This window comes from Neovison vison, chromosome 6 (genome assembly GCF_020171115.1).
Source record: "Neovison vison isolate M4711 chromosome 6, ASM_NN_V1, whole genome shotgun sequence".
In the NCBI taxonomy this organism is placed as follows: domain Eukaryota; kingdom Metazoa; phylum Chordata; class Mammalia; order Carnivora; family Mustelidae; genus Neogale; species Neogale vison.
Window position 1 is genome coordinate 8,641,909 of NC_058096.1, and position 15,430 is coordinate 8,657,338.

Here is a 15,430-nt window from a genome sequence, read left to right on the forward strand (position 1 = left end):
CCCACTGACTGGCCCTCTGGGAGTTGACAGTCCAGTAAGAGGAAAAAGGGGTCTGGTAGGACAGGTGGGGAGGCTGTAACTCCGAGGGCCACCCGAAAGCACCGCGTCTGTCACTGGTCTTTTTCACAGCGAGTGTTTGAGAGCTGTAACCTGCATCTGGCCTCCTCTCGGTCTCTGGAGCTTCAAGCATCAGTGAAACAAAAACTCTTCTCCAACCATCTGTAGTCATGTATGCAAATAATTATTTTAAAAAGGACTGTGAAAAAAATGTGTAAGGAACAATGTGCTCTTACAGTTCTGAGGCCGTGATTATTTTGGATTTGAAGGCTCAAAGGAAGTTTGAAGAGAAGAGGGCATTTAACATGGGCTTCAGATCAAAAGAAATGAAATCTTGCCATTTGTAACAATGTGGATGGAACTAGAGGGTATCATGCTGAGTGAAATAAGCCAGGGAAAGACAATTATCATATGATCTCTCTGATACGAGGAATTTGAGACAGGGTGGGAGGGCTGGGGTTAGGGAAGGATAAAATGAAACAAGATGGGATCGGGAGGGAGACAAACGATAAGAGACCCTTAATCTCACAAAACAAACAGGGTTGGGGGTGGACGGGGGTAGGGAGAGGGTGGTTGGGTTATGGACATTGGGGAGGGTATGTGATATGATGAGTGCTGTGAAGTGTGTAAACCTGACGATTCACAGACCTGTACCCCTGGGGCAAATAATACATTATATGTCAATAAAAATAATTTTTAAAATAAAATAATAAAATGGCCTTCAGGTGATAGAGTTTTAGATGAGTGTCTCTGGGAAATGGGAATTTAAGCCACTCACAGTTTACAATAGGGGCACAAAGAGGGAACAGTGGGACCGGTGATGGGAAAAGCTGGGTGGGGCAAAAACCCAGAAGTATTTAGACGTGAATGAGGTCATATGGACATGTGTGTCTCAAAGGCAGTTTTCTCATTCTTTATTAACCGGAATCTTGCATATATTAGTCTGGGAGCTTGGCTGAGAGGAGATGACAGATGGACATTCTCCTTGTGCTGACTAACAGCAGGTTTTTGGGTCTTCAAGACCAAGGGACTTTGAAAAATGAGTGCTGCCCTGTGCAACCTTGCAGAAGAGAGCCTGCCAGCCCCCTCCAGGTGGCTCTCCCACTCCCCAACTTTCTCCTCTTCTTTCTCCCTCTCCCTCTGCACCCCTCCCAGGATATCATTGCACTTGAACCTAACCAGGTTTCTTCCTTTTGCAAACAAAAATTTAGAATTTGGGGTTTTTTTTTAAACATATATATTGGCTTTTAGAACATTTTGGAGAGTACAAAGCTATGGGGTCATTCTATACCTGGATTGCTTACGTTATACATTATACTGCAATAAGCAGATGTGGTCATAAACACTTGTTAAAAACAGACGTAATAAGTCTGTGCCTCAGTTATGGTCTCTAAATAGCATTTCCCCTGAAAAGAACCACAGCTCTGTGGAGGAATGAATGGCTGTTTCCAGGTCTAGAAAGGAAATGTATTAGACCAGCCTGAAATACTTTATTATACTAGAAAGCAAGAAAGTTATCAAAGACTATGAGGATTATAGAATAAGGACATAGGAGCCAATTTGAAGACCTGTAGCCAGTGAGACAATTTAACATTGAAAAATTGCCACAGTGGATTGAAACACATTAGATGTTAAAATTTATTCATACATAATGATATTAACAGCACCAAAAAGCCTCATTGGTTACCTTTGGGAAACAAGGCATGAGCCAAACATTTATCCTGCCAGATCTATATGAACTATATGCCTTGGGGTAACTAAATAGGTTTTCTTTTTAGATGTCCCACAATTCAGAAGGAATGATAAACTATAACTACTACCATTTCACAACTCCTAATAAAATAATAGATCCAGAAGCAATTATTAATGGATGCTAAACTAAAATTGTTCAGTGAAGACTGATAGGGAACTTCATAAAGGATCATTCAAGATGATAACACCTGAACAGAAATAATTAATCTTACTATAACAAAAAGGGATATCTAAAATGTACCTCTTTGTGTGATGCAACACAAAGAACATAGGTGATCTTCTTAGGTGATGCAACCACCTAAGAAGGATTCTCTTGAACAAAGCAAAGTAAAACAAAAGAACTTGAATCTGATTAACTCTGTACATCCACCAGCTTATAGGAATACAAGAAAGATTTTCCTAAAAATTCAATGGTATCAAAAACAGGAAAATTCTCAAAACTGTTCTGATTTCTCCAACAACTAAAAAGTAGTAAAACAGAGGAAGAAGAACCTACAGATTTAAAGAAACCTCAGAGCGGAGCCTGGGTGGCTCAGTGGGTTAAGCCTCTGTCTCCAGCTCAGGTCATGATCTCAGGGTCTTGGGATGGAGTCCCACATCGGGCTCTCTGCTCGGCGGGGAGCCTGCTTCCCCATCCCTCTCCCTCTGCCTACCTCTCTGCCTACTTGTGATCCTCTCTCTGTGTCAAATAAGTAAAATCTTAAAATATAAAAAATAAAGAAAGAAATCTCTGAGACATACCAACCAAAAGCAACTTGTGGATTGTTTGGATTCCAACTTGAACAAACCACTTGGAAAAATAACTATGAAATGACCAAAAATGCAGACTAGATTTGATATTAAAGTTATTAAGGGGTGCCTGGGTGGCTCAGTTGGTTAAGTGTCTGCTCATGATCCCAGAGTCATAGGATCAGGCCCCACATCAGACTCCCTGCCCTCCCCTCCCTCTCCTGAGGCTCCCCCTGCTTGTGCTCTCTCTCCCTGTCAAATAAATAAAATTTAAAAATATTTTAAAATTTAAGGCATAATAGTGTTACTTTGTGGTTTAAAATTCTCATATTTAAAATCTAAAATTGAAAATTTCAAATTTCATATTTTAAAAATAATATTGAATTATTTATAGATGATATGTTAAGAATTTGTTTTAAATTTGGGTCAATAAAGAACAGAAAAACAATAGAGAAAATAGGGCGCCTGGGTGGCTCAGTGGGTTAAGCCGCTGCCTTCAGCTCAGGTCATGATCCCAGGGTCCTGGGATCGAGTCCCACATCGGGCTCTCTGCTCAGCGGGGAGCCTGCTTCCTCCTCTCTCTGCCTGCCTGCCTCTCTGCCTGCTTGTGATCTCTGTCTGTCAAATAAATAAATAAATAAAAATCTTTAAAAAAAAAAAAACAATAGAGAAAATAAAAATTAAAAGTCAGTCCTTTACAAAGATCAACAAAACTGGGGCACCTGGGTGGCTCAGTGGTTAAAACATCCAACTATTGATTTCGGCTCAGGTAATGATCTGAGAGTCATGAGATGGAGCCCTGTGTTGGGCACCATGCTTGAGTCATGCTTGAGTCTGCTTGAGAATCTCGCTCTCCCTCTGCCCCCTCCCTGCTCACATATGTGCACACGCACGCGCGTTCTCTCATGCTCTCTCTCAAATAAACAAGCCTTAAAACCAAATCAACAAAAGTGACAAACCTTTAGCTAGACTGACAAGAAAATAAAGAATATTCAAATTACTAAAATCAGAAAAGGGACATTATTACTGATGTTATGAAAATAAAAAGTATTATTCTGTGGAACAAAAACAGAATACTATGAACAACTGCCTTCTAGCAAACTGGCTAACCTATATGAATGGTCAAATTCCTAGAAACAGGGGCACCTGGGTGGCTCAGTGGGTTAAAGCCTCTGCCTTCGGCTCAGGTCATGATCCCAGGGTCCTGGGATCGAGCCCCGCGTCGGGCTCTCTGCTCAGCAGGGAGCCTGCTTCCTCCTCTCTCTCTCTGCCTGCCTCTCTGCCTACTTGTAATCTCTGTCAAATAAAATAAATAAAATCTTTAAAAAAAAAAATTCCTAGAAACACACAGTTTACCAAAACTTAATCATGAAGAAGTAGAAAATCGGAATACTAAAAACTAGTAAGAAAACTGAATCAGTAATCAAAAACCTCCAACAAAGAAAAGCCCTGGACAGATGGGTTCACTAGTGAATTCTACCGATTTACAGAAAAATTAACATTAATCCTTCTCAAACTTTCCCAAAAAATTAATGAGGAGGAAACATTTACTAACTCATCCTATAAGGCCATCAATACCCTGATACCAAAGCCAAACACTACAAGAAAAACAGACCAAGACGAATATTGATGCAAAACAATCTAAACAAAATGCTACCAACAACACATTCAGCAACATACTGAAAAGATTATACATCATGACCAAATGGGATTTATTCCTGGAATGCTGGAATGGCTCCACATGCAAAAATCAATGTAATCCACATTAGAGAATGAAAAGGAACAAAACCACATGATCATTTCACTTGCTACGGAAAATGCATTTGACAAAATTCAAATACTTTCATGATTAAAAATAATAAACAGCAATAACCTGGGGAATAGAAGGAAACTTCCTCAATATGAGACATGTAATATATGAAAAGTCATAGCGAATGCCAATCTCAGTGGTGATGGAAAGAAAGCTTTCCCTGAGATCAGGAATAAGACAAGAATGTTCAATTTTACTTCTAGTTGAGATGGTATTAACAGTTTCAGCCAGAGCAACTAAGCAAGAAAAAGAAATAAAAGCTAAGTTGGAAAGGCGGAAGTCAAATTACCTTTGTGTAGATAACATGATCTTATACGTAGAAAATCCTGGAGTATACAACACACACACACACACACACACACACACACACACACACACACACCCCTGTTTGGATTAACAAACAGATTTAGCAAAGTTGTGGGATAAAAAAAAAATCACATAAAAATCAGGTGCTTTTCTAAACAGTAACAGTTATCATTCAGAAAGAGGAAATTGAGAAAACAATTCCATTTATAAAAGCATCAGAAGGAATAAAATGTTTGGAAATAAACTTAATCAAGGAAATGAGAGACTTGTATAATAAAAACCACAAAACATTGCTGAGGGGCACCTGGGTGTCTCCTTGGTTAAGCATCTGCCTTGGACTCAGGTCATGATCCTGGGACCAAACCCTGCGTTTGGCTCTCTGCTCAGCGGGGAGCCCTCTTCTCCCTCATCCTCTGCCTTCTACTCTGCCTGCTTGTGCTCTGTCAAATAATAAAATCTTTTTTAAAAATTGCTGAAATTAAAGAAGACATAAATAAATGGAAAGACATCCCATGTTCATGGATTGGAAGACTTAATATTGTTAAGATGTCAGTGGTACCCCAAATAATCTATAGATTCAGTACAACCGCTATCAGAATCCCAATGGCATGTTTTGTAGAAATACAAAACCTGTCCTAAAATTCATATGAAATTTTAAGGGACCCCTAATGTCCAAAACAATCTTCAAGAAGGACAAAGTTGGAGGACTCACACTTCATGACAAAACTTAACCAGAAAGATACAGTAATCACAATGGTGTGGTACTAGTCTAAGAACATACAGACCAGTGGGATACAGAGCCCAGAAATAAACCCTCATTTATGTGGTCAATTTTTGAGAAAAGTGAGATTATTTTTCAATGGGGGAGAGTTTTTTTCAAAAGATGTTACTGGGAAAACTGGATTCCATGTACACAAAAATGAAGTTGAAATGTTACACTATATGCAAAAACTAATTCAAAATGGGTTAGGACCTAAATATAAAAGCTATATAAAAACTATGAAATTCTCAGATGAAAACAGAAAAAAATCTTTAGGACATTGGATTGATCAAGGATTTCTCTTGGATCTGATACCAAAAGCACCGGTAACAAAATAATTAAGTTCAAATTCACCAAAATTAAAACTCAAGCATGGAAAGACAAGCCACAGAATGGAAGAAAATATTTGCAAATCATCTATCTCATAAGGGACTAATATCCAGAATATATTTTTTTTACAAAATCATATCCTGCAAATCAAAAGTAAAAAATAAACAAGCCAGCCAAAATGGGCAAAGAACCTGCAGTCATTTCTACAAACATATACAAATGGCCAGTAGACACACAAGAAGTGTAACATCACTAGCCATGAGAGAAATGCAAATCAAAGCCATAATGGTAACCCTTCACACTCATTACACGGCTAATGTTAAAAACAGAAACAAACAGAAAACCCAGAAAAATCAGTGTTGGAAAGAATGTGAAAAAACTGGAACACTTTCTGCATTGCTGGTGGGCATGTAAAATGGTGTATCTTTGTGGAAAATAGTTTGGTTATTCTTCAAACACTTACATGAAGAGTTATCACATAATTCAGCGATTCCACTCCTAGGTATGTTACCCAAAGAATTAAAAACAAAGACTCAGATACTTAAGCAACAATGTTCATAGCAGCATTATCCTTAATAGTAAGTAGGTGAAAGCACCCCAAATATTCATGGACAAAAAAATGAGTTTCAAAATGTGGTACACACATACAATGAAATATTCAGCCTTAAAAAGGAATGAAATTGATACATGCAAAATGGATGAACCTTAAAAATGTTATGGAAAGTGAAATAAGCTGGACACAAAAAGACAAATATCCTTGTTTCCACTGATATGAAGTACCTAGAATAAGCAAATTCATGCACCGAAAAGAGAGGTTACCAGGGGCAGGGAGGAATGGAGAGTTATTGTTTCCTGGATACAATTTGTTTAGGATGAGAAAGTTCTGGGGGCGCCTGTGTAGCTCGGTGGGTTAAGCCTCTGCCTTCGGCTCAGGTCATGATCCCGGGGTCCTGGGATGGAGCCCTGCATTGGGCTCTCTGCTCAGCAGGAAGCCTGCTTCCCTTCCTCTCTCTCTGCCTGCCTCTCGGCCTACTTGTGATCTCTGTCAAATAAATAAATAAAAATAAAAATAAAAAAAGGTCTGGAAATGGATAGTGGCGATGGTGCATAACAATGTGAATGTACTTAATGCAACTCATCCTTAACAGTTAGTTAGGAAAGTTTTCTTTTTCTGCAATAATAAAAAAAATTAATGAGTTAATATTTGTAACACACACGAGAAATATCATGGAAGGGGTTTAAGTAAATGGGAGTATAGGTAATTACAACAAGACTGACCATGTATGGGTATATGGGAGTTCATTAAAATAGTTTCTTTTCTTTCTTTCTTTCTTTCAAGATTTGAGAGAATGAGCAAGGTGAGCATGACTGGGAGAAGCAGAGTCCCGGCTGAGCATGGGGCTGACATGGAGCTTGTTCCCAGGCTGCTGAGATCATGACCTGAGCCGAAGGCAGAGTCTTAACCGACTGAGCCACCCAGACACCTGAGTTTCTGTATTGCTGTATACATTTGGAAATTCCCATAACAGAGTTTAAAATATGAGACTGAAAAAAATCAATTTAAGAAAACTAAATTAGTGAGTAGTGAGAAACTACTGGTTAAGAGTGATTATACTGAACAGTATATACTGCTAGGATTACATATTTTATAATTATTTAACTATTATTACTACTACTAAATAATATATAGTAAGTTATTGTGCTAGACCCCTGTATTTCCCTACCAGGAAAAGAGAGAACAGGTGTCTTTACGTGACTGTGTCACTTCTCTTGCTGTTGGCTGCTCAGTCAGTTCACAGCCCTGGAACTCAGGGTCCTACTGCAAGTCTACAAACACCTCTCCCGGAGAATGAGCTGCCGTACAGCGAACTGGCAACAACGCTCTGCAGTAGCTCACTGCCTCCGTGAGCTCCACGTTATATACACAAACTGCTTTGAGTCCGCTTTGGTTTAGATCACAGTACTAACTTTCAAAACTCTGGCCACAACTGTTAACAGCATTTACCAGGAAACCCATGGGAGATTAGGAAGGCTGTTGACTCACAGACTTTATGAATATAAAGCATTTTGTTAGGAAGATTACAGCCAAATTCTGGATAGCTGCGTAGCAGAGATATTCATAACCTAAATATTAGTCAGGTTGGCGTAAAAGTTATTTTGAGTCAAATTTAAACCTGTTCTATGTATTATTACCAGGATACTGAGTCCTGATCGCTTTGCACGAAATTAACAAGGAAGCCTGGGGTTCAACTTGTACATGTGTGAACTAGGAAATTGCACTTACTCACAACTCATTATTAGAATGTGTACAAAACTTTCTGGACTTGCGACTCCTACTTCAGTTTGAGAAGAGCTAATTCATTCTCTGGGACTTCATTCATGTAACAACCACCTGTGTCCCAATGGCTTGATTTACCAAGACTCTCCTCTGGTCTCGACTTCCTCCCTATAGGCCAGACGGAAATTAACTCTGTGATCACAAAGCTTAATTCTAAGTATCATATATATAGATATACTAGCATTCCTTTTCTGAATTGTGGTCAGTGTCCAATCTGAAAGACAAATGTATGGAAAAACGTGAACCCAGTGGGTCCCTCACTCCTCTCCAGTATTTATGAAGACAGTGTACACAGTAAGATTTAAGCTATGGTGAATTTTCTGAAAGCTAGTTGTGTGGATGGTGTTTGTGGCTACGTTAGCACAGGCTTTTAGTTCCTTTAAAGCAGTTAAAACAAAGAACCCAATAGAAAAGAACAGACAAACAGTATGATACAGTACACAGAAAAGAGAAATTACAATGGTCAATAAAACATGAAAGCAACCATGTTCAGCCAAGACAAAGAATGCAGGCTGTCATTTTTTCTCATATGTCAGATTAGTAAATTTGATGGATAGAGGAAAAAAACACTCATACATTTATTTTTCATAGGAGTTTAAATTCATTTTTGCATGGTAACATTTATTAGAAGTTACATAGCATACACTCTTTGAATTAGCAATATTCACTGCAAAGAATTTACACTCTGGGTAAAAGTGTGTGTGGTGTGTATTAATTTTCATGGTAGCGTATTTTGTAATGTCAAAAACATGAGAAATCACTGAGTGTTAGGAGTATATGCAGACCATAGAATGTTGCCAAACCTGTTCAAAGAAGTAACATGGAAATGTCAAGATAACCAAGTATATGGTGTACCATCTTTGTGAAAACTTGAGATACAAATATATAATCAAATATAAAGATATAAAATTGAATATAAACTGAATGCATATATATGAACGTGTATACGTACGCAGCTAATATTTTCTGGAAGGACACACGAAAAGCAACAGTGGTTAACCTTAGGGAAGCATTGGGTAACTCCTTTCACTTTAGACCATTCTGCCCCATTTACACTTCTAACTTGGACACCAACTGTGTTTCCTTTTTCCTCTCCTTGCTCACCTCAGTGAGAAATCGGCTGTGCAAATCCCCGAGTTTGTTTTAGGAACCGAGTTCAACAGTTGTAAACACTCATCCCAGGAAGGTAAAGATCAATGGTTCTCAGCTCTGATGGCTCACTGGGAAGCTTTTAAAAAAATACTTAGTATCTAGGCCCAACCCCAGACTCTTAACTTAATTAGTATGGGATGCATCCTTGCATGGGAAGCCTAAAACCCCCCCAGATGATTCTAATAGGCAACGAGGGGTGAAAACCACCGGATTATCACTTTAATTATCCTTCGATGACAAATAATGAACTAATGGGCTGTTGATCACAAGAATTAAGTGTCTGAGACCATGGGCAGAATCCCCAGCAGTACCTGCCCACATTAGGAATTTGAGGCCCCTCCAAAAAGACACAATAATATGCCACACACCACTCCTGCGTCCTGTTTGCAGGGATTGTGGATGATGCTGGTTTACTTCCTCATACTGACTTTAAACACCACTGTCCTCCCACTAGTGTTTTACAAATTTAACTTAACAACAAAAGATAGATATCACTACCTAAATATGATATATACATGAAAGCTCATGTTGTTGTTCTGTTAAATTTTGTTAGTTACATTTTCAAAGAATTACATCTTGGCAATATTTTCTTAAAGGGTGAAAAATATGTAAGTACTTCCAAAGAATCAATTTAGCAAGCAAACTTACTAATCCTATGACTTTCCCATTAAAAGCAAGATAATAGCCATATAAAATACAGATTTTTGCAAGAATATAGCTGACCCAAAGAAGGGAAAAATAGCAAATTCCAGAAAGAACTGCTACATAAATATTCACAAACTTAGACATGCTCTACATTGCTGCTATCATTTAAGCAAGGTTTCTTTAGGCTAAACGATTTACAGAAAGAGTCTCTTCTTGAATGTAAAATACATGTACACACGCACGCACTCTCTCAAGATGAGCTCAGTTTTTAGAGTGTTAATGGAAACACTCTTGGTCTCCTAAATAGAACTTGTAATTAATATAGATTTTAAAATGAGCTCAACTTGAGGGTCTTCAAAGGACAGTTTGTTTCCAAAATATAATCTGAATATAGAATTCTTTAAAAGTAGTATCTGAAGAATTAGCCATTATATATATTTTTATTTTATTACAAGATATTTTAAAATTGAGCAGATACAATCAGGACAGAAAACCAGCTTCATACCAAAAATACACTTTCAATTATTTTATCAAGCAAATAAAAACAACCTTCATTTATTTGCCTTTTCTAGAAGTTAATGTACAGTAAAAATTTAATATTGTATATGAAAGACATGTAATTAAGCATACATATAAAAGAAACATGTATTGAATGTTCAGAAACAAAAGTAAAAATAAATAAGCAATGATAAAACTTTGAAAAAAAAATAATGCACATTTCAGTTGTGGAAAATATGATTCTTAGTTATATATACATAGTTATACTTAATAGAAAGCCATCTCTTTAAAATTGCACAAACAAGGGACCAATAAAGCATAATTTTTATGGCATGTAATACTATAATCCTAGGGCAGTTTGCTGCTTACCTCCAGGACATAAAACACTTAGCTCTGTAATATAATGAAAGGTATGCTGTACTGTGTGAGAAAGACTGTCTTCCTCAACTCTCATTAACCTGTAGTAATCCTACAAAAGGCTGTACAGGAAATTTCACAAAAAGAAATATTAAACAATTGCTGTGCCCACTCCATGCTGACTAAGCAGCCAAAAATGGGCTTCAAAGTAAATGTGGTGGGACATTTAATATTTTTGATGCTTTTTTATACTGAAGATTGTTTCTTTGTTCTATAAAAACACTGCATTTAACCATGATTGGCAATCTCAGCACAAGGAAAATCCTGACAAAATGAACAGTTTCTGCTTACCTTATTTCCATGAATAAAATATTTCAGGAGATAAGAATTTATAGAAAAGAAACATTAATGTTCAATTCACTTACACCTTATCAGGAGCGTAATTCCATTTTTTAAAAATCCTGTTTAAACTTTTCTGTAGGAAAATCAAAGGTAACATTTCCATTTATATTATGGCACGGCCCTCACTTCAGAGAAAAATACACTTTGGGAACCAGAAAAAATTGCACAAAGGTTAGGGGCAACCTGAAAAGCTCTCGGTGGAAAACACTTAAGTCCTCTAGGGTAATAAAAAAATATGTGCAGACTTAATTACAAGTATTTACACTTCAAAACAGAATCATGAGTGAGCTGTTCAGCTGTTCTGTAAGAATGATTCTCAGGCATTTCAAAAGGTGTGGTACATGTGCCCACAGTACTTGTGAGCACACCTGAATGCATAGGATACAGTAAAGATCCTGGTTTTTCCGTCTGTCACCTGTCGTATCTATAAAAGGAAAGTGTTTCCACTCTGAAAGCTATACAACCACAGGACTGAGCAAATATATTTATTGTCTCACATCAAGTAGACTTTAAGTACTACTGATTTCACTCATTTGTTCAACAACTTGTCCTAAAATTTCATCAACCACATCAACGTCATAATTCACTTGCTGGAGATCGAGATCAGGTACAATCATGGCCAACAGCTGTCCTACGTTAACTCGAAGAGATCGAAGTTTGAGGCTGCAAATACAAAGATTACGTCTATTAGATGAACATTATAACACAGTTTAACAATTCAGGTGGGGCCTATATTTTAGGGGAAACATGAATTCACTTACTTTAATAATCCATTAATACCTTGGTAAGTAGATAAAACTAGTGGCTCTGTTTGGTTCTAACTAATACAATTTTAACTTGCTATTAGAGAAACCATGGACTGGTAAAATACAGATAATTACAAGGTGTTATTTGTAATACAAAATATTGTCACCTGGAAAACAGCGGTGATATAGTAGTGAGATCACTGGTCTCAGAACAAGAACGCATCTCCCCATATTTCAGCTTTTGAGGAAAATAAAAACTGAATCGTTCTCTAAAACAGGTTCTATGAGACAGCCACCCTTGTGTGAAAGAAAAATGGTTCTGTGATCAACTAAACTTACAAAATTTGGGGCTAAATAACATTAAACAGTTTTTTAAAATCAAGACTTTTCTGATCCTTCTGGGACACCTGGGTTGCCCAGTCAGTTAAGTGAGTGCTTTCAGCTCAGGTCATGATCCCAGGGTCCGGGCATCAGGCCCCATATGGGGCTCCCTGCTCAGCAGAAAGCTTGCTTCTCCCTCTCCCTCTGCCTGTCGCTCTGCCTACTTGTGCTCTTTCGGTCAAATAAATAAAAACCTTTAAAAAAAAGTCTTCTTTGAACCTCTCATATGCTAAAGTTCACTGATGATCCATTTTACTATGCATTTATAGGGAATGGTGCTTTACTGAAAACACTGGGAATCCCTGGATTAGATGTGATCATTATCATTCCTTCCAAATTTATATACATGTACTGAATAGATCAACATCCTAGACTTTATTTATTTATTTTAAAATGGGCTCCATGCTAAGCTAGTTGGGATCCAAACTCTCAACCCTGAGATCAAGACCAGAGCTGAGATCAAAAGTTGGATGTTCAACCAACTGAACCACCCAGGCACCCCCAACACCCTAGACTTTTTGAAGGCCTACAATTATTCAGTAGCCTTTGCCTCAAAGATTGAGTGAAACATGGAAACTGCATGTTGGTTGCTCTTATTCTGCCCCTCTCCCAAATATAAACAGCCCACGTATAGCTTAGTACTGATTTAAGGCGGAAATGTCTGAAGAAGCAAGATGCTCTTCCCTAAGTCGACAATGCACAGTAACGTGATATAGAAGATGTTCTGTGAGCCTGGATGGTTAAGACTGCACTGGCCCCTGGATAAAGTTTTACATCATTCCCACTCCAGCCATTTTTTGTCCAAGCTTCCTCATTCATCTTTGACCAGAGGCCCATGGTTCAAACATTTCTCTGCTTTGCTTTCCAGAAGTTGTTAGCCATCCTATATCCTTACCAAGAACACCCCTTTTGTTGTAACCACAACCTGTTATCTACATGAAAAGTACATAAAAGACTAGTATGACCCAATGATCCTCTTACATATCCTTTCCTTTAAGTCTTTTGATTTTCCCTGGCTAATTTCTCCTATCTACTGAACCTGCCATAGATTCTTATTTTTAATGTACAGAACAGCACTGTCCAAGAGAAATACTGCGAAGAGGGTGCCTGGGTGGCTCTGTGGCTTAAAGCCTCTGCCTTCGGCTCAGATCAGATCTCAGGGTCCTGGGATCGAGCCCTGCCTCAGGTTCTCTGCTCAGTGGGGAACCTGCTTCTCCCTCTCTCTCTGCCTGCCTCTCTGCCTACTTGTGATCTTGCTCTGTGTGTCAAATAAATAAATAAAACCTTTAAAAAAAAAAATACTGCGAGCTCCATACGCAATTTAAAATGTTCACAGAGCTAGAGTAAAAAGCAAAATGCAGCTATAAATTTAATTGCAGTTATATATTTAACCCAATGTAACTAAAATATTTTACCGCAAAATCAAAATACATTATTAATGTGAGGTATTCTACACATTCTTTTTCTTCCTTAGGCTTCAAAATTATTATTTTTTATATTTAAAGCACATCTCAATTCAGACTAGCTAGATTTCAAGGGTCACTAAGCCACATATTCCTGTACTATTTTGGAAAGCACAAATTTGAAAGATTAGTTAAAAGTAAATAAATAAATAAATAAATAATCATCGGTTACCCAAATGTCGATGTGGCAAGAGAATTATCTGAGACTGTTTAAATTTCCGATTTAATAAGCTGCAGAGTAGGCCAAGGATTTGCGTTTCTACAAGCACCACAGATGCTTGTGGTTCCCATTTTGAGAAAAACCATTTGGGATTTTCTTCTGACGTTTGCCCTCTAGGCTTTTACATACTGATCTACCCCATTTCCATGAAGAAATTTATTGAAATCCTTCAAAAACTTCACTTAAAAAACAAGGTAATAATATAATTGATGTCAACTGAGGATGGTAGGAGATTATTTCTCAACAACAGTGCCTTTTAGGTCGGAAGTCATACTGTATGAGCAGGAAGAGTTGTCCAGGTTTAGCCTTTAATGATTGCTTTCCGATGCTAAGTCATCAACACACCACGAGCACCATCATGGCCTCCCACCTGAACGTCTGCCTCTCCGACACTTCAAACTGAAGCAACACCCCAAGCCCATTTTATATCTTCCTGAGATAGGGAAATCATTTTCTTACTTTCACAGAAGAACTTCTTCCTAGTAATCACCTGTACAATGGCAATTTCTAGTAATTTTCTGATTACCTAAAAGTTAACACTGGGGATGGCATGTAGTAAAATGAGAACAGAAAACCATGAAGAAATGGCAAGTACACAAGTAAAAGAAATCCAAGTGAAAATGTAAGTTTCATGAAATAGTCCCTTATCTTCTAGTCATGGCCAAATTCAACACCTTCTTTGATATCTAACTCAATTTCCACTTTTCCCAAACAGCATTCCAAACCGCTCTAACTGATCAAACGCTTCATTCTTTCCAAATTCCTATTTCACTTAAGTTGAACCTACACTGTTCATTCCTTGAAGAGAAGGATCGTGTTCTTTTGATAGAACGGTAACTGTTTGAGGTGTGCTAGCAAGCATCACGCTAACCAGAGGGTAGCCCCAGAGTCGTGCCTCATGTAATATTACCTTTCCCCATCAGTGTAATTTACAGACTCCTCAATGTTACTTGAAGTTGAAACATCTGCTCCTAACTGTTGATTTGTAGATTTTAATTGTTCAATTTCAGTTTTCAGTTCTTCACATTGTGAACGGATTTGTGATTTTTCCATTTCCAATAATTCAACCTGACAAAAAAAATTCATAACTGTAAAATTAAACTTGAAACTTAAAAATACTAATAAAAATAAAACTTAAAAATACCAATGCTAAAATTAAACTTAAAAGTACTAATGCCAAAGTACAAATTTAAGCTAGGAAATGTAGCTAGATGAAAATCACCGTCAAAAAAGGGCAAAAAACCCACCCACACTAGCTTTCTATAAACAAAGCTTCATTTGAGTTTCATCTCCACCTCTTGTCACAGTTAGAGAATACAAAATGTTAATTACCACTTGACTGAAAACAAATGGTACCTAAAAACTGGAAAACCAAGATAAAAATGCCTGAATTATGTCAACATCAAAGTGACTTTCATTTCTTGCACACTCACCAGCTCTAAGTCAGAACCGAAAGCTCCTATCGATTTTTTGCCTATTTGGTC

General features: G+C 37.6%; 1 protein-coding gene across 1 annotated transcript in view; it reads right to left on the reverse strand.

The window, feature by feature from the left end:
- Window positions 1-10,300: 10,300 nt before the first annotated feature.
- MORC3 (MORC family CW-type zinc finger 3) overlaps window positions 10,301-15,430 on the reverse strand; it is a 44,123-nt gene continuing 38,993 nt past the window's right edge. Inside the window, exons 16-17 of the mRNA XM_044250944.1 lie at window positions 14,857-15,014; window positions 10,301-11,799 (exon numbers count right to left, since the gene is read on the reverse strand). Coding sequence (XP_044106879.1) covers window positions 11,646-11,799; window positions 14,857-15,014 — 312 coding nt within the window. The 3' untranslated portion in view covers window positions 10,301-11,645. The remainder of the gene's footprint in view (window positions 11,800-14,856; window positions 15,015-15,430) is intronic.